General features: G+C 38.1%; 2 protein-coding genes across 26 annotated transcripts in view; both read left to right on the top strand.

The window, feature by feature from the left end:
* Positions 1-27768, top strand: part of LOC121873420 (longitudinals lacking protein-like) — a 115657-nt gene that overhangs the window by 40817 nt on the left and 47072 nt on the right. Inside the window, exons 5-6 of one of the 25 annotated variants that reach the window (XR_006090237.1) lie at positions 23832-24391; positions 25928-26055. The exons of 11 other annotated variants lie outside the window; for them this stretch is intronic. Coding sequence is in view for 13 of the 14 variants with exons in the window: in XM_042376961.1 (XP_042232895.1) it covers positions 23832-24338 (507 nt within the window). In the remaining variant the exon portion in view is untranslated. 13 more of the 25 variants (XM_042376969.1, XM_042376973.1, XM_042376961.1 and 10 more) reach the window with 13 other exon arrangements.
* LOC121873422 (zinc finger protein 64-like) lies at positions 15175-16279 on the top strand. The gene is made up of 2 exons (XM_042377000.1): positions 15175-15313; positions 15429-16279. The coding sequence occupies exons 1-2, from the start codon at positions 15296-15298 to the stop codon at positions 16041-16043; spliced, it is 633 nt and encodes a 210-aa protein (XP_042232934.1). The 5' UTR covers positions 15175-15295; the 3' UTR covers positions 16044-16279.

Raw genomic sequence — 27768 nt, 5'->3', positions numbered from 1 at the left:
TTTTGTAGCATGTGCAATTGAAAATATATTTTGGTTGTAGAGTTTTTTGAGGGAATCATTAAGTTACTGTAAGTGTCGAGGTGTAATAGAATAACTGGTGTAGGGAGGATGAGCTAATTGTGGGCATCTCCTTACAGACGCTCAATGTGGAGAAGCCCTTCGCGTGCCACTTCTGCACTTATTCCACCTATCGCCGTGACCACCTTAACACACACCTGCGGACGCATACAGGAGAAAAACCTTATCAGTGTCCTCATTGTCCATATGCAGCAACAATTAGCAACAATTTAAAAAAACACATTCGTACCCATACTGGAGAAAAACCCTATCTGTGCCCTCACTGTCCGTACGCAGCCAGTCGCAACTCGTCCTTACAGAGGCACCTCCTCACTCACTCTACTGAAAAATCATATTCCTGCCCCCATTGTTTTTATGTTACTTTCCAAGAATCAGTTTATCAAGTTCATTTGCAAACTCATTTCGACCAATAAATAAGCTTTAGAATAGTACAGTCAATAGGCATGGGGGAATCTGAAATCTTGTGTAAGGTATTGAAAAATAAAAAAGAAATTGTCATTTTGCTGGGATGGAGAAAACTTTAAAGGAATTGATCAGTTTACTGTGATGATGGTAAAACTTGGTACAGGGAGAGACGGTTCATAGTGCTTAAGCAATAGATAACTATATTGAATGAATCCATTTATATACAGGTATATATATGCATGTATGACAGTTCATTATTTAACTTCCCGTGGTGCCCTGGCTTATCTAAAGACATAGAGCTTTATTCTAAAAAGGTACATTGTGTCAAGTACAAACTTTTTAAATTGAAACTATTTGAGACTTAATCTATACCCAATACTGTACTGTACATAGAGCTGACCACCGGTGTACTGTAGTCTTCTCACTGGGTAATGTAAACGTCGGAGAAGTTTCATTTGAGCTTACGTAGTGTTGCTGAGTTTAGATGAGAGGAGTAGGGTTAGGCAGGTAGTGCTTAGTTATGTTTGTGAAGATTAAAAAGAATTTAAGGTTTCTGCGAATCGGCTAAAGCACAGACCTGAAGACTCAGTTTTAGATTTAAACCAAAATGCGGTTGACTTTAGTTTTAAAAAGAAATGTGATCTTCGGTGTATACTCTTGAGAGGGCGCCCTGTCTGTTGGATGTACAGTATTCAATTATCTCATGCAAGGTGGCAAAGGGATCTTTAATTTGACAGGAGGTGAATATCACACGTGGATCCTGTCTCCGTCTTCCCCATATTGTACAGTACTGTATATACTATCAGAAAATCTTAAGGTCTGTGTGTGTGTGTGAGTATTAAAACAAACAAACATGGAATTCAAAAGTGGTAATGAATTTTAAAGTGCAAATTAGGTCTCGTTTTTGTTCAGTTGTGTTTAGCCATCCAGTATATTAATATTTGTAAGGGAAGGAAAAAATTAATTTAACCCTCCATTTCACTTCTTAATGTAACAAACTTCCATGAGGGAGCATTGCCTTTCATGCTTCTCAATCTTATGACTAAATATACGTACATGACTATCTTTCCATCTGCCAATGAGAATGAAGTACAGTACACTACTGTATTTCCTCCATGCCAGTATGATCCAGTACCAAAAAGTAAGCCAAATTTTTTATACTGCTTTAAAAGAGAGAGATATGAAGCGAGTTATACAATTCTTGTCATTGTCTATGAAAATTGGAGGTTTAAAAAGTAAATAGCTGATCTTGGGTTTGGTGGGTTGGTAAAGAACCTGTTGGGAATATACATTTTGACAGGGAGACCCAAAAACGTTCATTGGTTTTTTTTTTTTTTTTGATAGATGCTGAACCTTACAAGTAGGTTATTAATAACATAGTTTCTTACATTTAATAAATGGAATCATTCACTTGGGTAAGAAGACAAAGTGACAGACGTACAACATACAAATTTGATTTAGAAATATATTGGAAGGTAAAGATCCTGAAGTTTTAAAATTTAGTTTTGTGGCTAATTATAGGCCTCTCCTTGCAGGCCCTCAATGTGGAAAAACCTTTCGCCTGCCACTTCTGCTCTTATTCTTCATATCGTCGGGATCACCTGAATGCACATCTTCGGATCCATACTGGGGAAAAGCCATTTAGATGTCCGCATTGTCCATATGCAGCTGCCATTAGCAATGATCTAAAGAAACATATACGCACGCATACTGGCGAAAAGCCTTACACTTGTCCTCACTGTCCATATGCTGCCAGCCGAAACTCTTCACTACGCAGGCATCTTCATTATAGTCATATGATGACATTTTACTAGGCTGAAGGATGTTTTGGAAGATGAGCTTTTCATTTTGTGTTTTTTTTTTGGGGGGTTTGTAGGTAGATCATGGCAGAGAATGCTATTACACAACTGTGTGGCGAGTTTCCATACGGAGACTATGTATTTCAGGAGAATGTTGTTATAAATCTTATTGTCATGAAGTATGAACACTACTTGATAGATTCCAGCCTTGAAGTAGGCTGCCGTGCCAAATTTCTCTGGCTCTGACACACAAAGTTGTTTCGTGCAATGTCCTGGACATAATCATTGGAGTAGTACCTCTCAAGTGAATCATGTTTTTATGTAGAGTTTTGGCTATAAGCTGTTATCTCAGTGACCTCTTTATTTGTATCTAAGTATAGTAATCTGTATGATAATTTATTGAAATGGAAAGTGTCAGCCCCTTATAAAGGCTGTGGAAATGACTACCAGTAAAAATTATCATATCGGCTAAAGCAATGTTTTTAAAATAAAACTTTTCTGTGAATTTTACTTATTGGTGGTGTGTAAAAAAATTGGGTGTAAATGTATATAATGTACATTTGTAAGTATTGTATGTTAACTGTGTAACAGTTCTGTATAATTAAAAAAATATATATATATTAATGAATGGAATCTTTAATAGCCTGAAGTACAAAACATGTAGGACTTGTTAACCAATACAAATGGCTGTATTGGTAAGGGTCTTTATGTACACAGTGCATTTGCCAGTGTGTATTAATAACAAGTGAAAAGCATGCCAGTTATTTTTGTTTGTTTCTTGTTATCTTTGCTCACAGTACAGTATTAGATTTTACATTTCTTAGAGATTGCTTGACTGAAAGACATCAGTTCACATGTCTTCTTTAGTCAGTATACTAATGATTTTGGTAAATGTCTCCAATTTGTCTCTTAAGGAAGACATTCTATGTCATCCTTTATTAGCGCACCCAACCCAAGACCAAGAAGAGTTTATTAAATGACCCCACGCCCTTGGCTCACTCACACACACACACACACACATACATACATACATACTATTCAGTCCCCTCTACTAAGTGGCTGTAAACAAATATCTTTAGTAGAAGCCACGACTGAAAGAGAGAGCAGTTGCATACACCAGTTAATACCATATACAAGTAGATCAGTTATAACTATATCATTTGCTTAACTTTAGCTGAGGAAAAAAAACTTACTATATTGACAATCACATTCGTACGTGTGTTCGTTGGTCCTCAAGCTGTTATGGTGTCTGTGTAACTCGGGTGTGGACATTTTGTGTGTCAGCATCCCCCACTACCCCCATCCTTCGGTGTTTTAGAGTTATCTTGCGGATGGCTTTCGTTGTCTAATGCTGGTGTTGTTGTACGTTGTCTGTACACGGAGAGTGGAAGATGGTTCATGCACACGTCGTGGTTACTATTCTTTGAGAACTTCTTTATTTCCATTTTTCCCCCTGCCTCTTCCCATTCATTCCCTAATTCCTTTCTTCTTAATTTTCTTCTGTTTCCACCTTATCTATGTCTGTTTTCCTTTTTATTTTCATTTTTCTTAACTCCTTTCCTTTCCTTAATAGGTTAATATTTCACCTAACTTGATACTGTAGTGGGCTTTACCACATCATATTACCTCATTGTGTCCATAACATACATATATATATATATATATATATATATATATATATATATATATATATATATATATATATATATATATATATATATATATACAGTATATATATATATATTTATTGTATATACTTATTATTTTGTTGCTTCAGTTGGCAGGGCTAGCGAGTTCTGTTCTATTTTATTTTCCACAATATACATCTTGTGAAAAAATATATGTATTTTTTTATATACAGGTATACCATACTTAATAGATTCACATCACTGATACACTTTTGTCCCCTTTAGAAGACAGTGTGAAGAGTGTTACACATGACATACTATTTTGAAAAGATTCATTGCCAGTGACCATTAACACACACACACACACACACACACTTGATCATGTCATAATTGGTTTCTGATGTAGTACAGCTTTTACAAAAGAAACTTGTTCATTGTACATTATTCAGTATTTCAGTGTGTGTGTATGTATGTATGTATGTATGTATGTATGTATGTATGTCTGTCTGTCTGTCTGTCTGTCTGTCTGTGTTGGTGATTGTTTTGTGTGTGTGTGTTGTAATGCTAATTTTGTTTTACGGTTGTTAATTGTGTAAACACATTTACTGTACTGTTTATACATTTACATACATGCACATTACATAGTAAATACATACATGCATATTATGCAGTAAGAACATACATACATGTGTACAGAACCCCCATGTAAATTTTAATTATAATAGTAATGAGTTGTTTTCCGTCACCTCAGACAGAAAAAAATGGATATTGAAGTTCTCAAATTTCTGCATTTATTTTGGCGGCTGGATTGATTGATTTGCATGATGAAATTCACTAAGTTTATGGCCTGTTAAGTAAAAATGGATACTGTAGTTCTTTTAGGTTGTTAACACCAAGAAGGTCAGCAGTTGAGAAATTGGGCATGACCTACTCCTCATCTGACCACATAGACATAACATTACAGTACAAGGTGTAAGGTTGCGTTTCAGGAACCAATATCAGAAGAAGCTAATTTGAGCCATCTCCTTACAGGCTCTCAATGTGGAAAAGCCCTACACCTACCACTTCTCTTATTCTACAATCGGCAAGCAAGATGTCAAGTTACATCTACGGAGTCCCATGGGGGAGAAGCCCTATGCATGTCCCCACTGCCCCTACCGAGCCTCTCAGCGTATTCATCTTCACGAACATATTAGGATTCACACTGGAGAGAAGCCCTTTCAGTGCCCTTACTGCCCATATGCTGCCAGAACAAATTATATCCTAACTAAGCATATCCGTCGACATACTGGTGAAAAACCTTTTGCATGTCCTAACTGTGACTATAAAGCTGCCCAAAGGAGTCACCTAGTAACGCACCTGCGCACTCACATGGGAGACCGGCCATTATCATGTCCACACTGTCCTTTTCGAACATCTCAACATACTCAGCTTCAGGATCATGTTCGAATACATATTGCAAACACCTAATAGGTCTGTTGTTTGATTTTGTCAGTACATAATAGAGAAAGTGTCATGCTTGTGGAGTGTAATGTTGGTCTAGAGTTTGGCTTGCTTTATGAAGAAGATAATTGAGATTTTTGCTGGTTTAGATGTGTTCAGTATGTATTGTATTTTGTAAAGCAAGGTTGCTATTAGAATGTTCCTCGTGAACCTCCTGTTATTGAAATGCCATAGGTTACATGTGGTGCTTTTGTTGTTTGAGAGTATAGCTTCACTGTAAGTTTAAACTTGAAGGTTAAGACGTAAGCCTCGTTACAGGTGTCACCTCAAGGCACAGCATTGCTGGCTATGGCTCAAAAACAGACAAGACATACTAGGCTGATTATTAGAAATTTGTTTAGGAGAAAAACCTAATTTGAGGCATCTCCTTGCAGGCTCTCAATGTGGAGAAGCCCTACGCCTGCGCGATCTGCTCTTATTCCACGTACCGCCGTGACCACCTCAACACACACCTACGGACTCACACTGGCGAGAAACCATATGCATGCCCTCACTGTCCGTATCGGGCAGCACAACGAGTTCACCTTAATTCCCATGTTCGGACGCATACCGGCGAGAAGCCGTATGCTTGTCCTCACTGTTCATATAGGGCTGCTCAAAGGGCACATCTACTCTTCCACTTACGCACACACACAGGAGAAAAACCTTATCAGTGTAAATTTTGCCCTTACGCCTCCACACAAAATTCGCATTTGAAACATCACATCAGAGCAGTGCATCCAAATCAAGTGGAGTCAGTGGAGCAGGAACCAAATAAGTCACCTTTTTCACAGTAAATAAACTGCAGTGTTGCTTTGACATTTGAGATTGTCAGAAGAATTATCATTCCTTAGAAAAATTACTTTGAATATGTGCACTGGTCAACAGTTAGCCAAAAAATTTCATTCATATTGAATGTATGTGCGTGTGTATGTTTCCATGCCTGCAAACTTAAAAACACATATATTTCATGTGTGTATTGGGCTTGCTTACATGTTTTAGTATGTATTAGTGATAAAGTCAAGTCATTTACACACACACACACACACACACAAGCGAAAGTATGCACAAAAATGTAGTGTCGACCAAGGTGAAAACTGTTTTATGTTATCCTACGAATATCAAATCGAAGTACTTCCAGACTTGATTTCTATGTCGAGTGGCTCTTAGTAAGAACACCATCATGACAGAGCCTGGTTTGGTTCTCTTTATAGATGGGTGGTATCGTTGGAAGTGGTGGCAGTATGGTTGTCGCCGCAGGTGGCGGTAGGATGGGACCTGCAGGTGGCGCAGTGTCGGTAGGTGATGTGAAGAATGTGGCCAGCACCAAGACGCGACTTTCCTGCCAGCTTTGTGGTCGCATGTTTGGTCAGATGGAAGATTTACGTCGCCATTTCCGCACTCATACAGGGGAAAAACCATACACGTGTCCCTACTGCCCATACCGTGCTGCAGTGAAGAGCAGTGTCATCAGACATGCCAGAACTATCCATGGTGCTGCTCCAAATACACAGAATGTGTTAGGAGTATGAAATATAAAGCACTGGATGTAATAGTTGTAGTTTGAGGAATTGGATATTCATCTGTCAACTGCCAGCAGTATGCAGAAATTGTGGAAGTTTTTTCTCAGTTATTTTTGTTTTCATTTGGGTTTATTCCTACATACAGTATAATAAATGGCATGGAACGGAAATAAAGAGATATTTTACCACACATTGAGGCTCATGTTCCTAAAGGATTATTTATAGACAAAAAGTGCTACAGTATTATAATATGAAATATAATATTTCGTTCAAAAAATATTTTACTTTTGTTAACTGTGTTATTTCATATATATATATATATATATATATATATATATATATATATATATATATATATATATATATATATATATATATATATATATATATATATATATATATATATATATATATATATATATATAAAATGGAGAGCACAAGATACAATCACTGAGAACAAATCATCAGTTGTAATCTTTAAATGGGTGCCATCAAGTCTTGTTAGGCATGAAAGGGAGGAAGTGTCAATCTCAGGCCCAAATTCTTTTTCTTTGTGGGAACTTCAAGAATGTCAGTCATTTTTAATTTCATATTTTAGGAGTAGCATGTATTTTTTGCATAACAATAAGTGGCTTAACCTTATTTTATACAGTTTGAAATAAAATGAAAGGATCTGGGTTTAAGAATAGCACTCCCTTTTTTTTAGGGTGCCGCGGGCGTAGGCGTGGGGATCTTGGGCGCTCAGCTGGCCAGAATAGGTGGAACTGTGGGGACTGGTGTTCATCGTCTCGACTGCATGGTGTGTGGGCGGGGTTTTGGACGTCTGGAAGATCTACGTCGTCACGTGCGAACACACACTGGGGAGAAGCCTTATACTTGTCCTCTGTGCACCTTTAGAGCTGCTGTCATGAGCAGTGTATATCGTCACATGCGTACCGTGCACAGCGTTGACACTCGTGCAGCTCAGAATCTCAGTATTTCTAATCTTCCAACCTGACGACGTTTTTAACCCTTGTTGACAGGTTGGCTCTTCTCACTTCGATTGTTTGAACACCTGATTGTTGTAAACATTTGGTCCTTCAAAATTATGATCTTTGCAGACAACAGCATTAACACATTTCTGTTTTGATCTTATATATTTACAAGTGAAGAAGTTTTGTCAGCTTATTACAATAGTGTGGCACATGAACTGTATTTTCTGATTTGCTGATGCATGTGTTTGAAAATGAAGACCATAAACGATAATGAAGTTTTTTTCTTTGGGCTAAAAAAAAAACTTTCAGTAAGATGGCAGTTATGCAGTAGCCACATTTTCACATTCACAATCATCCACATGAAAAGGATACTCGATCATGTTGTACACGTTTCCAGTTATGATGCAGTACTAGTTTACAGGGGACATAAAGAATGTGTTGATAAATAAACCTTATAAGTGTAAGTCTTTGACAATGTTTACGAGGAGCAGGCACAGTGGTGGAGATTAGGATGAGAATCAGTATACAGTACTAAGGCAGGTGTTCTGCTTCAGGGGCAGATTGTTGCAGCGGTGGATGAGTGTCGACTGCCGCTGCCTGCATTCCTCTCCCGTCTGGGACTTCCTGGTGCTCCTGTCCTGCCCCAGGCCCCGCCCATGCTAGATGCAGGAGAGATGGGGGATATGGAGATGTGTTTGCGAAGGCATGTTTGTGGTGTCTGTGGGCGTGGATTCCGTCTGGCCAACGACCTGAGGCGACATTTGCGGATCCACACTGGGGAAAAGCCCTTCCACTGCCCTCACTGTCCTTACCGTGCCTCACAAAAGCAGTCAGTTAACCGACATGTTCGTACTGTTCATGCTGATCTTTTTCTTGAAGAATCACCATTTACCATGCCAGGAGCTCAGATGGTCCATGTAACTCTTCAAGGGAAAGTGGACAGTGCCTCACATGATAGAATAGATAAACATAACAGTGATGTATAAAAGTTAAATCATACCTGGTAGTCAAGCCATGATTAGACTGTGTTCTCCTAATTGATGTTGAAAAGCAGATAATTAAAATTAAGATAACTTTTCAGTGCAGTGTGAAAGATTTTGGAAGGGAAGTTAAAGGGTAAAGAAAGGTTTACTTGTAATATTAGATAAGGAGTGGAAAGTAGATTATAAGAATTAGTAAAAATAATGAGGGATTTAAAGATGAGAGGCAATTGGCATATTGTAATTGGGACTCCTTTGTTATGGCAATGTTTTATTGGTAAATATAAGTTTCAAAGCTTATTGTGTTACTGTATTAAGTAGCCTACTGTTACATGTTATATGTAATGGATCTCTGGCCATTCCTGGCATCCTTAAGAGTCATTATGGTTCATAAAAGTTGCTTAGTTGCTGGCTGTTAAATAAGGAATACTGTAATGCTGCATTTAAATACCTGTACAGTATACACTGTATAACTGAAATCCTACTGTAGAAGAGTTGCTCAGCGTGAGAAGTTCAGTACCTGATGATGGACTTTAAATTTTAATTGCAATATATTACTTAATCACTTAATGATAGTTATATGAATACAGGATTTTATTTTATTTTGATATTGATATTTAATCTTTATAGGATTTGATTTTATATATATCATAGTTTCAGTGTATGAGTTTTATTTTGGGCATCAAATGGCCACAGGCTGCCACACCTGATAATTTACCCAATCAATCAACCACTGTGGAAGATCACACACACACACACACAGAGTATTAAGAAGAAAAATTAACATAAATTCCCCAGTGTAGCTTGACCAACCAGCAGCCAATCATTTTATGTGGATTTTAACAGTTCGCAAGGAAGCCAGAAGTGGGCCGAGCTTAGTCCATAGATTGAATCAGGATAGATTTGGCTCATTCACACTAGCTTGCATATGAATTCAGGAGCTAAGTCACACAACAAATTTTAGTAACAAGTAGGAGGGAATATTTGTGATGTCACACAAGTTCATAATATAAAAAATTTGCAAGTACTGTATTATATTAGGAGCTTTATAATGAAAAGAATATTACAGTACAGTACTTCTCATTACAAAAGAAGGCAACAGCCTGTGAATTATCTTTCTTACAGGATTAGATTGTTGCTAATAGTAATGGTTAATGATTTTCTTTAGCAGATACGATAGTGGCTACCATAAGCTGTTTTTGACTTGATCACCGTGGTTGTGTCTTGAGCAAAACTTTCTTCTTCTTTTCCTTTCCTCCCCTCCCTTCCGAGAAAATTTATTTTGCCAGGTACAGGTATATATATTTATAATGTATACTTGGAGTTATTCAATGTGGATCTTGGTCTTAACTACACTGAGCATGTGATGTGTCTTTTGTTTAAGGAACATAGCTTTGTGAAATATTAATAAAAGAAAAGAAATGAAGAGAATTTTGTATATCTTTTATTGTGGATAATTTTAACTTTTTACTTTACCTGATGTTATGAATGGTTATTGGAAACTGCAAAAATTTTTAGTGAATTTATATTTCCTTCCAAGAATTATTAGAGTTTTTTTTATCCATACCATTGACTTCTTTCTTTCTTTCTTTCACCATTGACTAGATCACAAGGCAAACATAAGGTGAAGACAACCAATATATAAAAGAGAAGGAAAGTTGTAGAGTACTTACAAAGAGATAACTTATTAACTATACCCCTGTACTGTACTATGTTATGGTGAATTACTTAATGTGTCCCAAAGTGTGGTGACTGTTTGTGAACACTTGTATTAGGGCATTTTTATAATGAAAGGATTTTTCTCCCAGTGGAATATATAATTTGTAATGTATACAAAGAACGTTGGAAAAGTCTACTCAAGTGGCAGTTTCTTTTAATGTGAATGCTGTGAACCTTTTGTAAATAAACCCCTGTGCTATTCTCATGTCTTATTATGCCTAAAATTAATGTGGAATAAAACTTTTTTTTTTTACCCCTCTTTTTATTACAGTGCCATTAGATTTACAGTTACTGAACATGGTAGTCTGAGGTGTGTGTGTCTACCTGTAAGGGATTGAATTTGTTGGGGGGAATTTTGTAACAAGTATCCAAATTTGGCATCATAAAAATTTGTTAATTTGAAACTGGTCATTTCTTGTAACCTATAATTCATTAATGACTTTGATAACTTTGGGAAGGAAGCTTGTACCTGTATGGGAAAATTGATCTTAGACATCCATCTTAGAGAACCCCGACAATTGAGTAATGTAATGAATTTGTTAGTGTATATGGGGAATTTTTAGCTAGGCGGCTGTCATCACTGAACTCACCGATTCTTAGGGTATATACAATTTTCTACACTCCAAGTAGACAGCTGGGGGTTGGAAGTAATGGTTACCATTTAGAGAAAGGCATTAGGTCTTCTTAAGAGCCCAGTTCCCTAGTCAATACCGCATGCCATTGTTAATGATCACCATCTTTTATTGTTAGGCCACTCCACCATTTTGCTCCTTCAAGGTTGAATATTTGTGCCAGTTTAGGTGACATCTCAGAGCCTTCAAAGTACATAGAGTGTGTCCTCCAGCCACAAGGCCTTCTCTTCTCACCTTCATGGTGATGGTCTTTAGTTCATCCCAAAAGTACTCTTTGATAGTTGCAGTAGCATGGAGGAGGATGGGCCTGAACTCTGAACAGATGACTGGTTAGATCTGTCAGTACTGTAGTTTCAAGCAACTGAGATGTATCTGCCTCAGACGGTATACTGTACTTAAAATGTTATCATACCCTAATCCATTGATTGAATTAAAGAAATGCTGTCAAGTGGTATAAACATGACTTAAATCTTGGGATGCAGGTTAGTATGGTGCAGAGGGTGACTTGGGGCATTAATAAGGAGGAAAACTGGCTGGTCTTGAAACTTGTTAAAGTCTGCAGTAGTGCTTCACCTCCACACAAAACATTAAAAAAAAGTTTTGCTATAATTTAGGTTTTTTCATTGGCTCATTAGTGAAGAGATAGGGTGTGGTTGGTTTAGACCCTTAAAAGCCTAGAGATTCTAGGAGTGGTACGTAAGACATTACTCACAATGAAATTTGAGTGCGTTCTAGTGGCGTCCTTGCAGCATGCAGCGCATACAATTTTTTGTTTCAGTATGTGGGGGAAAATAAAAATGCAATGCATAAATGTGGATGTACAAACTTCAGCTCAATCTAAATGAAATTTGGATGGTAAAAATTAAAGAGCATCACCTTTGAAGACAAGATAACTAATAATTAGAATTGATCATTGCATCACAAAAGATATGAACATATTCCAAAACTGATAAAGGAGTCACCTCAGTTTTGACCTTGAAACTGGCAATGCATATAATGTATCTAATTCTACAACTTCAGACTTTACAGTAGACTCAGGGCTTTGATATAAGCACCCTTTAGGGGGAGTGAATCAGGAGAGAGAATTACAACACATGAAGCATCATTGTCAAAATAGACAAGAGAGAAGGAAGGGAATTTAAAGTGGAAACATCTTGTTCTAAATGGGACATTATATTTGAAAGGCACTTTGACTTTGGAGGTTAAGGCTTCCTTCAATTGTTGATGAGTTTGAATTCCAATAAGGATGGAAATGTACACACTGAGAAGTAATGTGCTACAGTAGTTAAGATGTGCACCTAAAGTATACCTGTGAAGTATTGGCAGTGGACAGGCTCCACCTAGTACAATAAATATGTAAGGTTTTTACTACAGGGTACAAAGATGAAAATAATACTTACCAAGAGATGTTGGCATCAAAACAAAGTTGTCACTCACTTCCCAACAGTTAGTTGCATACCATATTATTTTCTTGCTAATTGGCACATCAGTTTCCTTTCCTTAAGTACAGACGCTGAATAACTTTAAGTGAAGCATTGTACACACAGAAAATATAAGCAGGTGCAAATGTGAAAGTGCATCCCAAAGGTTCACTGTACAGTAAACAGTAGCCATCAAACTGAGGCTTGTGGTGGCTTGGTGGGAGCACAAACAGTTGCCAAGTTGGTGATTCTGTCTCCAAATTGGTGACCTACTGTTTATGCTGAGTATCATGAAAAATTTATTCGTATTTTCATGAAATCATCAGTTTCTCAAAATTTACTGGAATAGTTTTTATGAATTTGGTGATTTATTTGGCTAATTCTAGTTTGGTTTAGCTTCTCTCCACATTTCTCTCATGGTTAATATTTTGACAGGAAAAGGTCATTAAACCGAAAGGTACAAGAATTCATGAGGGGTGGACACAGGTGAAAGATACTACTGTACTGTTGTTAGTCACTGAGTAGCTTCACACTGCTGGTGGAGTTTGTTGTGTTAGGTGTGAGTGGAGTGTGTTATGGTATGTATGTGTATGCCTCTATCCATCAGTAATTGGGAACCTGGATGTTATTCAATTTGCAGATCATATTTTGGAGTAATGTTTAGCCAGTGCAGTTGGCAAGTTGTCTAGTCTTCTTGGATTGTTCCTTGACACTGAGTCATGCTGCTTGTTAATTCGGTGTGTGGGTGTTGGTGACAGTTTCTATACCTTGAACAAATTCACACCTAGGTGGGACTAGAGCCGGCCATCTTGGAACATGAGGGGTAACCATTATGTGAGTCTGGGGTAATGTATAATAAGAGTGTGGGATGGGGTGTGCCTCCTTGACTTATCTTGCCCACCTATGTACTGTAGTATTAATTGTCACATACAGTACTCAGGTTACTCAGGACTGTAACTATGTATATGTAAAATCTGGAATTATACTAAGTGTAGTTACATCTATTGAGCAAATACTCACTCACTCACACACAGAGGGTTTGCAAGACTTGCCCCTTTCCAGCAACTAAAAAGTATGAATGCCTCATAGTTAACTTGTTTGTTAATTTTTTTCTTTTCATTTTTTCCTGAAAGCTTTACTTAAGTGACTCACTTCCCAGTGTCACTATAGGTTATTTTATATTCAATACAGTATATACTGTATCCCCTTTGTATATTTTAAATTTTGGGCTGCTGCATTTTTTAAGTAAACCTATTATTATTATTATTATTATTATTATTATTATTATTATTATTATTCCCCTGTATTATTATTATTATTATTACTACTACAGTATTATTGCACACACACACACACACACACACACACACACTTCAGCATAAGTGGACCCAGTTCTCTATATCCTTATACGCTTCTGTAAGGCGGGTAAGGCGGTGTTGATGGCATTGTGCTGCCTCACATCTTAACACTCAAAACGTACAGAAAAAAAGTTGTGTTTGCCATGTGGCTACTGGTGTCAGCAGTCACCAACTGTTAACGGTACAGTATCGTTAATTTATCAATCGGTAATTGAGAAATTAACTAAAGGGATAGAAAATAATGAGCCTGTAAGGGGGTGGGTATACTAGTTTTAGATGCAGGAAATTATATCATGTATTTGAAATACACTACTGTAGTTGATTAATGACAAAATGGGAATTTTAAATTCCACATCGATAGGTTTAATAATAATAAATAATAATTAATGGTTTATTGAAAAAGTTCTGCAGCCCGAAGGCTGAAAATATACATTGGACATAAATGACTTATTACATACATTGGTGGTTTAACAAAAGCCTTCATTAGAGAAAGGTAAAGGAACATACAGATTAATGTTTACAGTGGGAGGATATACAGTAATAGAAATCACGGAGTGATGCTGTGTTCTGGTGGGTTAAAATAATGTCGTTTAGTTATGGGATTCTTTATTTCATACACGCATGTGTGAAACTTTTCCTGGGAATGAGATAGTAAGATATCAGTTTTTATTTTATGTATTGCAGTTATAATTAATTGTTGTTGAACTTTCACAATACTCAGTATATCAGATTAACTTTTATCAGAGCTTCATCGGTACAGTACTTGTTTTGTTATTACACAAATTGCTATGCATGTTATGCATGTTTCATTTGCATTTATATGTACATTTTAAGCATAACTATGTACAGTTTATCAAGCTGAGTAATAGTCTAAATAAAAACTTAAAGTGTGTCTAGGGTTATGGAAATTTAGCTGTAGCATGGATATTTTGTTGGGAGAGGGGTTGACTAAGGGTGGCGTGTCTTGTTCTAGGCACGGTGGCATCGTCGGGAGCTGGTGTGTGGGCTGTGTGGACGCATCTTCCACGGGTCAATGGACCTGACACGTCACATCCGTACGCATACTGGGGAAAGACCCTTCCAGTGTCCACATTGTCCTTATCGTGCTGCACACAAAAGCAATGTGCAGAGGCATGTCCGCACAAGACACCTCCAAAGCTTTACTCCATATCTTACCCCCCTTGAACCGCCATTGTAATGTGAATGAAAAGAAAATTATATAAATAATTTTTTTAGGAAAATTATGACTTCTTGAAAAATGGCAATATTAAAGATTATTATCTTAACAGAAGAAAAATGAAAAACCATTTAGAGGTGAGGAAAATAATAGTGATAATATTTTGAATTTATGGCGTGAGTGATGGTGGAGGTGAGGGTGATCTGCGTATTGGTATGAGGCATTGGTTGACAGGCGGGTTGTCTGTTGCAGTGCGGGCCAGGGACGTTGACGGCGACTGCAGTGGAGACGACCCGATTGATGAGTTGCGCCCCTTCTATGTGGTCAACTAGGGATGTGGTTGCTGGCCCCTCTACAGGGTGGACCATGGGCCAGGGCCGTACTGCCGGCGCCATTGTTGCAGAGCGTCAATACCCATGTATCTACTGCCACTACAGTTCCCGCTCGCGTGTCGACCTGGACAAGCATATTAGGACACATACTGGCGAGAAGCCCTTTAAGTGTCCTTTCTGTGTCTACATGTCTGGTGACAAGAGTAACTTTCGTAGACATCTATTAGGTGTCCACAAGGTTAAATACAATGACCTTAATCCTTTAATAACACAGCCTTCCAGTCTGGCCTCCCAGGCTTCATCACAACTCCCCAAACTTTCCTCTCAATCTTTACCAACACATCTTTCAAAACTGTCCCCACAGTTATCAAAGGTGTCCCCAACATCCTCCTCACAACTCTCCACTCACTCCCAATTAGCTTTGTCATCACAGACCTCCAGTGCTTCCCAGTCACATCCTAATGAGGCATCCTATCCTCCTCAAACCACAGATTGTCTTGTATCTTCCGACACTGAATCCTCGCACACATCCTGAATAGATTTTACGATGCACCATATAAACAAAATCTTGTTACCAGCATTACCAGCAGGGAACATCAATCTGAATGGCACATGTGCTTCCTAAGGTTCCCTCAGGATATGTGATGACTGCCACACCATTCTCCACCAGAAAGGATTCCACAAAGAGAAAGATATTGTGGAGATGTGTGTGATCCATGGGTATTCGTGGGCAGTTGGTTGAGGGATTGCAGTGCTGATGTAGTGGTTTCCTTGCAGCCGCGTGGTGGCCTGGCGGCAGTGATGGCAGCTGTTCGACGGGGCAGCACACTCCAGGCTGGCTCTGTGGGGCTGGCCGATCGCGAAGCCTCCTGTATGGGCCGAATAAGAGATGTTGATGGCAGACCAATAGAGGGTGGCATAAAGCCTTTTGTATGTGGCTGGTGTCCTTATCGGGCCCTACGCCGAGGGGACATGAAGAAGCATCTTCGTACTCATACCGGAGAGAAGCCTTACTTATGCCCATCCTGCGCCTTCCGCTCAGCAGACTCAAGTGCCCTCCATCGTCACATTCGTGCTAGGCATCCACACCATCAAGTACAACACCATCAGCCACAACAATATGAAGGTCCTGCACCTCTCTTATAATAACAATGACATGATTGCCATCGCTGTGGTCAGCACCAGTAATGTTGAGTGAACTGTGTTCAATTTGAACACCAATTCCCAGAAACTTTGAGAAACTGTTATTACATATATTTTATATGAGTTTAGTGTTTACACTTAATTAGTTTTGGAGAGATTCTGATTTTTAGGAGATTATATATAAGGGATGTAATTTGCTTTTTTGAATGCTACATATATCTTTCAAAAACTTATATTTTAGATATGAAAACATAGCAGATATTATAATCTCTAATATAGCTTGACACTTGACTGAGGCAGCTTATGTATAGTCAGACAAGTCTACAGGATGAAAACTCAGAGCTCCCAGGATCCCAAGTAGTACCTGCCGTTAATCTGAAAGCTAGTTTTTGTTTACCTGTTATACCCAGTCCTTTAAAAAAGGGGCCCTGATGGGTGTGAAAGTTAGCCGTGACAGCTGTCAGCCGTAGCTGCAACTCCAGCATGTGTTCTCTATGATCCTTATACTGTACAGTATATTGTGACTCAGCTACAGAGTGTCATAATGAGGTCAAACCCACCAGTTGTAGTCAGTTGAAATAAAAGATCAGATGTTCCCTGCTTATTTCCACCCCTGTTGGAAGTTAAGTGTTGTCCCCTTTAATAATTTTAGTACTTCTCTGGTTTAGACTGGGCCATACAGTGTTTGTAATGGTAGGAGTCTCTCGTGTTATTAGGTTGCTTACTTTTACAGTACTTAATGGGGGCATATAGCCTTAGTTGCTGACACCTTCCAAAAATCAATACCAATAACATTGGCTTAATGACTCCCGTTTGAAAAGTTGGCAAGATGGCATGCCAGACCTCAACCCAGTCCAATGTTAAAGTGTGTGGTGCTTAGTTCAGCCTATCTTATGGTAGAAATTTTCCAGAAAGGATATTTTGGTGTGATTCTGGATGGAATGTCAGAAAATTTTGAATATGAATGTCTGTTTTGGGGCACATTATCTTGCCTCTTAAGATTAGTCAGCTCTGTACATCATATCTACTTTTGATAGTTTTCTCTGTGCTCTTTTGTGTTTAACATTGGGGCACAGATATCCTTCAGGAGAGCTAAAATTCAGCTCATTGACCCGTTCCCCGTTAATTTTGAACTACCCCCTCACCCAACAGTGACCATCTTGCTCCAAGGTAACACACCATGGAAGAGATTAATAGATGATTCTCCATAATATTGTAACTGCTCACATTGTATCACAACAAACAAATATCTTGTTTTCTCCTGCAATGTAAGATTCCAGTTATGATTTAACGTACATTTGGTTGATGTGTTTTTAGCTTACTAATGTATGAATAGGATTGACTATGGGGACAACATATTTAAAGGTGTTTTCAGTGAGGCACCAGTGTAAGGTCTGTGAGCAGTTCTCTGCACCTGATGTAATAATGACAAATACTGTACTGTACTGTACTCCATTCACTGTGGTTGTTGCCTTTTGAACAGCTTTGACTTTGTGAATTTGGAGCCTTTGGTAAAATGTTTTATTATATTTTATGTAGTTGTCCTCAGTCCTCTGCCAGTGGTAGTTTTCTAAATATAACTGAACCCTTACTTAATGACACTTAGCTCTGTTGGATAAAATTATCCTGGTCTATGGTGGGAGTGGGGTTTTTCATACCACTTGAGAGTCTCAAGCATATTGTCAACAAACTTCCTGATGCTTTGGTTCTTGGTCAGGACTCATTTAGAACCTTTGAGATGAAGGAACATTGAGCTCTTGACCACTATCCTGGTACAGTACCTCCTCTTGAAGTTATTTTAATATTACTGTTCTGTCAGTATTATAGAGTGGGTAGTTATTAAACTACATCACTGAATCATGTTAAAAAATTTAATATAGGTAACGCTATAAGAGTGGAGGCTTTTGTCCATTTTAGAGTAGATAAGTTATGGCTGAGTGTTCCACTGTATAATAATGTGAGAATATTTAAATATACTGTACTGTACATGTCAGGGGCTCAACCATATAATTGACTCTGGAAGACAATCATCACATCATCAGGGGACAGCTCCACTGTCTGTGGACAGCATTCTTAGAGATCCACAGGTTAAGTTGTTTCAGGGTTTGGTGTAAAGAGAAACAGGTTTGGTTATGTTGGTTTGTACAGTGCTCTTACCTCAGGGAGACAATTCTCTTTAAGTTTCATTCTCAGCATAAAGGAGTTTTATTTCTTTCTGCCATTCTTTGTCATGGATTAGTCTCAGGCCGAGTCTGGGGTTACTTTCTAAGAACCAGACTCCTGGTTTTCAGACATCTATTTCCAAACCTGGAAAATTTTGGATGATTCTCATCATCCACTCTCCAATGATAACATTTCATTCTTATATACAGGTGACAGATAACTTCAATCAATTCCTTGAAATTAAATTGTTGATCTTGATTGTGGTGTTACCAGAGCCTCTATCTCTTGTACATATGGTAATCAAGGTTATGAAACCCCTCCACCTGGTTGCACTCCAAGGGATCATGATCTGTGGGTATTGTGTCTTCTCTGGTCTTTGGTCAGAGAGGCCTGGGGGATATTGGCTAGTAACTTTATTACCCAATATCTAGATGAATAAACTGCTCTTTTGGACTGTGCGACTCTGGGCAATTTATGTGGTTACGTCCTTTCCAACTACTTTCGGTAAATTGTTCCTATTTGGAGCATGTTGCTCCTACACTTGGAGTTTATTATTGCCTTCCTCCCCTCTTTCTAGCTGGCTTTATATACAAGAGTTGTCCAACCCAGGCATCAGGCTATAAATGAGGGACTGATTTTGAAATTCCATTTTATAGCCAAGCCTGGGTTAGACAGCTCAGGATCCCTTCTTACTTCCAACAGAGGCAGCGGAGATGAGCTGTAAGTGGTGAGGTTGTCCAGGAAATGGTAGAGCACATAGGAGAGGGTGACAAAAACTTGAAGTCTAAAGCCTTTTGTGGTAATTTTTGTTCCTGTCAGATCTTTAATAGAAATACAAATGTCAAAGGAATTTTTAAACTAATTTTTAGATTAATTCCAGAAACTGGGAATTCTGGGTTTTGAGCCAGTAAACTTGTCTGACTATGTGAGCTGCACGGTAAAAGCTCGGCAAAAATGGGGTTTCCAAACCAGTCACACGTATCTTTGTTGTTGGTCTTTACTTCACAGTGGGATTTTATTTAATAAGGTACTGAGTATCCATAAGCCTGATATTATGAATTATATCATCCAGATGAAATGCATTACTGTGGGTAGAATTTTTCCCACATCTATTAATGACATAAGTTACTCACATGCTTTGTAAAATACTTGCTGCATAATTTTCTTTTATATTTAGTTGAACCAAAGATAAGTTATGAAATTTGATTTATTTTTATTTTGTTTTCCACCCAATGTGATTTGTGTAGGGATTTATTCATTCATGATTATATATGGATAAACTCTCCTACACTTACAATGAAAGTGGTCAAACAACATAGGGTTGCCTTATAGAAATATACCCTCTTCTGTAACCACCAGTGCAGGATGAACACCACCATGCATTCATTCACCTTACTTGATAATAATATTTTAATGGAATGGAGTTGTTGTTAATAAAATTGAACCATGGAATTGGGTGTTTCCATTTCTCCAGAACCTTCATGTTGGTGTCCTACCCTAACCAATAATATCCGGTGGTGCTGTACTGTAGTGTTTCATGGTTAAGGATGCTAATAGGGTCTTCATTCAGTCTGTTTATGGGTATAATTTCTTTTTTTTATATATATAACAATGTCAAGAAGCTACATTTGTATACTGTATTTTTCTTCTCTTTCTTCTCTTTGCGTTTTATACTTCAGGTATATTATATATTTGTTAAGTTTGCCATCACAATTTTTTTTCCCCAATGCCTGTACCATTTCATCCATTTTTCTGAGTTTTAAATTTCACTTGATCCACCATATGTCGAAGTGGGAAGGGAGGGGGAAATGTGATAGATAGATAAAGATAATAGTCAATAAAGCTGCATAGTATGATAGATAGATAAAGATAATAGTCAATAAAGCTGCATAGTATTTATTAAAGGATAGGTCACACAGACTAGAGAAGGAGACAATAACTGAGGCTGATTTAAGTCGGTTGTTGCCGGTCGTATGTATAAGGAGAGCCACCAACAATGAAACTCTTTGGGTGTAGTAAAAAAAAATTGAGAATGTGGAATTACCTGCAGTCTATACCTGTTTTGTGACACCCTTATACTCTCTCTTGATCCATCCCACACTGAAGCAGGAGAATATTGAGTGAACATAATAAGATTTTAGAATAAATACTGTACTGTCTATAGTGTCCCTCATATCTTTATTACTGAATTACAAAATGGTTGGATGCAGTAATGTGTGTGTGTGTGTGTGTGTAAATAATAATACTGCAATAATAATAAACGGTTTATTAATAGAGTTGCAGCCGGTGGCTGAAAATATACAAACTTACATGTGATTTAGACATAATGATATGCGTTCAATATATTTACAGGGCTGTACAGTACAGCCATTGTGTGTGTGTGTGTGTGCTTGCGTGCATGCATGGATATCTTTCACATGTATCTGTATACTGTAATTACTGTTAATGTCAGGACACATTAATTGGCTAACTGGCCAGTCTGACAAAGCTAGCACCCCCCTGCCCCCCCCTTTTTTTTCCCCCATGAGGCCCCAAGACATTTCTACAGCCTTAAAGTATGAAATTTAGTTTTTGTGTTCAGTAGTGAGAAACCTGCCTCTGCAAATTTAAGCCTGATTAAATATGCTTTGCCCTCAGAACTTGGATCCACTCGAAATTTGAAAAATTTGTAAAACCATTTCTAGTCATTTCAACTACAGTGCGCTTATTTTGTCATGCATTAGTAAAGATGGTCCTAGAAATGAAATCTTATGGCAGTATTTATTAATTGTAATCATTATTGGCCCAGTCTTTGGGTATTATTCTGAAATTTAAAATTATTTGATACTGTAATCCTGTTTCACCAAAATTATGCTTAAAAATAGTTTATAAGAAAGTATGAAATCTCTTGACTTGTTAAAAGGGCCTTTTAAGTTTACTACTTGGGTGAAATTATTTTGAAAGTGTATGTGAATACTTAATTTTTATTTCATATATGTACTGCATTATGCAGTATGAGATCAGGAAATATCTTATGTAGGTATTGTCTTTTTGGTAATATTTTGTATGTATTGTATAGAATTTTTACAATATATATATCACCTGTACATAATTCCGTCCCTAGTGTTGTTTCAGACCGTATGTATGGATTGTTCGTTCCCTTTTGTTTGCACATTCCTACCCTTTGATATCCATATGACCCTCATCCAGTGTTTACCGTTGTTGCAAGTTATGGCTAAATAACATATTCTTGTCCATTGGGAAACTTAAGAGCATAGAAGGCTGGTGCAGTGAAATGATTGGCTTGTAGTGGTTAGGGAGTAAATCAGCTATCATTCAGACTGGGAAGAAAGAATTGCCACCTTTCCATTTATTTTGGCATTTTTTATGTCAACTTTAATGGATTCTCCTTGTTTTGGGGCTAAAACCTCTGAGGCAGATCATACTATATTTGTTTCTGAATTCTGAAAGTGAGATCGTTTTCATTTTATTTGTTTTTTAACTGGGTTAATGGTTTTAGTGATTCTTGATCGAGTCTGCTTTGCTTCAGAAATGCTTTCCTTTAAATCCAATATTGGTGAAATTGCTGGTATTATGTCTTTCATATAAGAAATAGGGATTATGAAACGTCCGAACCAGTAAGATGCTGTTAAGGTTTCCACATTGATATACTGTACAGGTATTATGTTTTATATAATTTTTTATTTCATTCTAGAAAATAATAGGTTCCACTATACACTGCATATTAAAGAAAATTTTGGCACAGTTTGGGCAAGAAGTGAAGCTTAGAGTAGGGAGAGGTGACCTGACGTGGCTCTTTCCATTGCAGCGGGGCCTGGGGAGGCTACAGGGAACGGTATGTGGGCTCTGCGGCCGGACGCTCAGCTCAGCATCGAGTCTGGAGCGTCACCTTCGCTATCACCGTGGAGAACGACGTCATGCCTGCCCCATTTGTCCTTATCGTGCCGTGGCTAGAGATAAGCTCGTCCGTCATCTTCACACGCACACGGGACATAGACCACATCGGTGCCATCTCTGTCCATTTGCTGCCATTCAGGCCACTGATCTGCGTAAACATGTCCGCAGCAAGCATGCCACTGAGATAATACCATTGCCCTGAAAATGATCCAGGATTTCAGATGTGATCCGTGACTATACTTGCTATTGGAGGCCCATCTCTGGTTCGTTAGAGATCTGTAGTGGACGAAATTTCACAAAATAAATTCTAATTCAGATAAAAGTTATTCAAGGTGAAATCATTATATTGTATTCAAATTGGTCTACAGGATGGATTCTAATAACCAACAGTAAGATGAATTACTACAGTGGCCATATCTGGTGCTGATTCATCATTGATTTTGTCATTAACTCTTAGCAAGTGTAGTGCGACTGTGGACTTTGTCCAAGGTTATGCAGATATACAGTACTTGCTTATATCTGGAAAAACTGGGGAAGCACGGAAAACCCTACGATGTAATATTCTGAGATGCTTTGATAATATTACATAGTGAAAGCTGCTGTTGCATAGCAGTGTTCATGTCTCAAGTGAAGTTGTGGGCAAGGTTCATGTGAAGGTTCAATTCTCAATTTTTTTTTCCATCACTGCCCTGTGTGTTTTTCTTACACCTCTACAAAAGTGAGTTTCCACAGTTTTTCCTAAGTCCTACAACACCCAGTCTGTTATTCCTTACAACTCTTCCTCCCTTTGTGTGTGTTCTTAGTGCTACTTATCTTTGAATCCACAGACATATTGGTCCTGGTTCTTACTCAAGCATCCTCTCCTTAATATTTTCAGCACTTCATTTAGTCCAACTGCACTCTTGTTTTACATGTGCCATATCTGAACCACCAATTTTCCTCGGCTGATGCGTTTATAATTTTTTCTCCCACATCAACTTCCAATTACCTCGGCTGAACCTTTGCCTCTACAGCCCTCCCTCCGACATATCACAAAGGGATCTTACCACTAACACCCACCTCCCGCCGGCCAGGGCCAGTAGCACTGCAACTCACGACGCGTTTTCTGTTTCCTTTGCAGTTGCAAGGCCCAGACCTGGCGCGGCGGGCGTGGGAAACTCTCTCGGAAAGCCTTGTCGCTCGTTTGACCAGCTCTGCACCTCCACCACGGCCACCCCACCGACTGGGGGGGTCCCAACTCCATAGTGGGGGGACTCCAATCACTTCTGATCGTCCCCACTTGTGCCCTCTGTGTCCATACCGTGCCACCACACGTGATAGCCTAGCTAGACATATCCGTACTCACACTGGTGAAAGACCTTTCAAGTGCTCATATTGTCCCTACAGAGCGATACAAAAATCGGATGTAGATAAACATATCCGACGTCGACACAAGGATGCCGTGTCAAATTGGCCTGGAGTTACTCCTGCTTGTGTGTCTAATGTTCTTTCTAATGTATCAAATCTCACATACACCCAACCAACCAACACTGCCTGGCAAAGTACACATGTCCGCCAGAGTGCAACTTCCAGTGTCTTGACTGAACCCACATCAGCATATACCAGTCCACCTAATAATGACATCTAGTTGTCAGCCTTGCAGACTTGTGGAGAAATGTATCCTGATACCGACCTAACATTGTATGTATATTGAACTCATAAATTAATATTTTGAATGAAATGAATGTTTCCCTAAAGATACTGTAATTTAATTGTATTTTACTGTACTACTTACAGTAATACAGTACAAAATTACCAAGATGTAAAAGTGGCTACTGTATTTTACTTAGCTATGAATATGGTAGGTTTAATGAAATATGCTTAAACTATCTTTCATATATATATATATATATATATATATATATATATATATATATATATATATTAGAACCTGTTTTGAATATTCAGGATCTGTTATTGACTTTTTCTAACTAAGAAGTAATTTGGGCTTTGACAGTTTACTCCTGCAGTCCTCAGTTCATCTTGACATGGCTGTGGCAGCAGTACACCTGGCAAATTACATTTATATGGGGCTTCATGATGGCAAGCTGTTAACAATGCAGTGGTTCTGACTTTGTTCACCTCTTTTTAAAACCAAATTGGTGCTGAGATTGCATTAACAGTGGATGTTGGAAGCTCAGTGTGTCAGCAAAATTAATTTTCTCCTGAGTAAAATGCTATTGTGAAAATTTCATATGGTAAAACATTTGCACTGAGCAATACACAAGCTTTTGATGTTTAAACCAAGAGCTGTTTAGATTTGGAAATTTTTTCAATATTTAATTCCTGGCAAGTTCATTTAAGGACATAGTTTTGATTTAGTTTCTGCTTGAGTTTTCACTTTGAAACAAATTATATGACATCTGAGAAAACTTGGTATAGCAACCACTGCATCCTGTAAATGTTTAAAATTTCTTGGTATGAAAGACGTGTGAAGTAAGATTGTACTTTAATACATGTTTTCTAAGTATCATACAATACTGTACTCCATTGAGAAGTGACAAATATTATTACATAAGAAAGTGTTCAAACATTTAGCTTATAATTAGTTTCGTAGGTGTTTGTTTTGGTAGTACAGTACAACAACATAACATAGACAGTGAATCATTCCTACATGCCTGTACTAGTGTCTTAAAGTCATGTGAACACCAATGCATCCTGATGCTAATTAATCATAACACAGAGATATGTCACAAACAGAACATATAACTAGAACTTGATGTTCATATACTATTTTGAATGTTTGTAACTTCTACATACTTGAAATCTGCTTCTAAATATCAAATTGAAGAAGTGCCATTATATCTTTTGCTTTTACAGTAATCCACATCTCATCTACATCTTTTGAGAATTACAGTATTGTCAAGAGTAATAACGTAATAATGACAGGTGGTACTAATATTCTAATAGAGTTTAAGCATATTTACATTTGACATCAATGCATGGGATAGGGGATAACTTTTTACCATACCTTATAATTCCTTTGGGCTCGTGAAATTTGAATACACCAGAGGAAGAGGAGACGAGACTATAATGCTTATAGATCTAGCCTTAAGGTAGAATCACTTTAAAAAAATAAAAATAAAATAAACAAAGAAATCCAGGAATAATATAAGAGATCACATGGTGGTACATAAGGTGCAGTGAGGGAGTCTGACAGTGTACTCTTGTCCACAGCAGGGTGGTGGTGTTGGCAGCGGTGGTGGTACCCTAGGTGATGTTGGCAGGCATACCGCAGGGGTTCGTTGGGCTATGGTACTTCAAGAAGAGGCAGCTAAGAATGACTTGGCAACTTCCGAAAAGCCGTACTGCTGTCCGCTCTGTACCTACCGTGCCCGGAGGAAGGACAGTCTGATCCGCCACTTGAGGATGCACACTGGGGAGAGACCCTACCGTTGCCCCAAGTGCCCGTATGCTGCCATCCAGAAGTCAGATCTGGATAGGCACCTCACATCCCGGCATGCTCACCAACTGATCGTAACCCAACACCTCACCTCTGCTCCTTTAAGTTTTCCATCACAAGCATACATAACCAGCCGCTCTCCAACACTACCTCAAGCTCCGCGTCGCTAGACAGTGATGACCTGTGTTAAGCAAGAATAAACTGATCTTTATTCAGACCAAGTTAAACTGATATTCAGTACTCATGTGGAACAAGGATAAGGAAAAGATAGCAGAATTTGATACAGAGAAGTGATCATTATTGGAACTGAGGAAATGTGTTTGTAAAGTCTGTTAATCAATGTCTGTGAGCCTAAAGATCTAACTATTCTGTAAAAGTAAAATGGACATGAAAATTTTTGTTAACTGGAGAGAATATTTTAATTGAAATAAAGAAAGGGTTTCTATATTAAAATATGAAAATTTTAAACTGTTACGTGTTGTGAATGAAAGAGCATTAGTCAGGTGACATACATGACAGTGAGTGGTCAGTGTTTGAAATATGGGACTTTACGGAAAAAATACAAAAGGATCGCTACCAAACTGGAAAGTAAATGAAACGGTACTCTCAATCTGGCCCTCTCACCTGGGGTAGTGAATCGACACCCTATGACCCCTCTCTGCTTTCCCTTGCAGCTCTGTGACATGCCTGAGAGTCGGCTGGCCTGCTCTTCCCAACAGCAAGCATGGCAGAACTTGCATTCTCCGGAGTCCCATCCAAGATCTGGTCAATCACAGCAGACGTTTTCCCGATCCACAGAGTCACAAATGCTGCCACCATCATATTCAAGAATGTTAGATTCAACAAGACTTCAAGGGTACTCTAGAGGCCAGGAGATATCCATTGTTGAACAGTTTAAAAGATTGTTCCAGTGTCCGTACTGTGAGCAAAAAATGACCTCGAAAGGAAGTTTAGTCCGCCATATACGAAGTCATACTGGGGAGAGACCATACAAGTGTAGTTATTGTACTTATGCGGCACTTCAGAAGTCAGATCTTGACCGCCACACGAGAAATAGACACCGCGATCACATTTAATGAAATAAGGATTTCTTTTGTCATAGCAACACCGTCCTGCCTCTTTCACAAGAAACTTTTTAAATACTGTAGTGTGGTGATTAACATTGTGCCCACTTTCTGGAGTGCTTAGATTTTGATACTTATGTTGTCACGTATGGTGTGAGTTTTTTGAAAGATCAAAAAATGATAAATGACAGTTATTTCAATTTATATGGGGATAAGGAGATGCTGGTACAAAAACATGTTTACAGTTTTGATTTTCATGGCAGAAATACAGTATATATGAATTATGTAAATTTTGCATGAGAGCACTATCTTTATTAAAATATTTTATGATAAGAAATACTACTTTGTTTTATGAATTTTTGGCCCATCATAATTGAGTTCAGGAAATGGGATACATAATGTTTTATTTATGCAGTTTAAAAAGGTGAACTCCAGCAGTTATACCATTCACAAGAAAAGTATGATTTTCTATGAAGGGGAATGTTATAGAGATATGTTAGCAATCTATGTCTTTCTTTTGTGAGAGAAAAAGTTAACAATAAAGTTTATAG

The sequence above is a fragment of the Homarus americanus genome, unplaced genomic scaffold (assembly GCF_018991925.1).
Source record: "Homarus americanus isolate GMGI-L3 unplaced genomic scaffold, GMGI_Hamer_2.0 scaffold34739, whole genome shotgun sequence".
Lineage (NCBI taxonomy): Eukaryota > Metazoa > Arthropoda > Malacostraca > Decapoda > Nephropidae > Homarus > Homarus americanus.
Note: the sequence above shows the minus strand (reverse complement) of the source record. Positions and strands in the feature narration are given on the sequence as shown.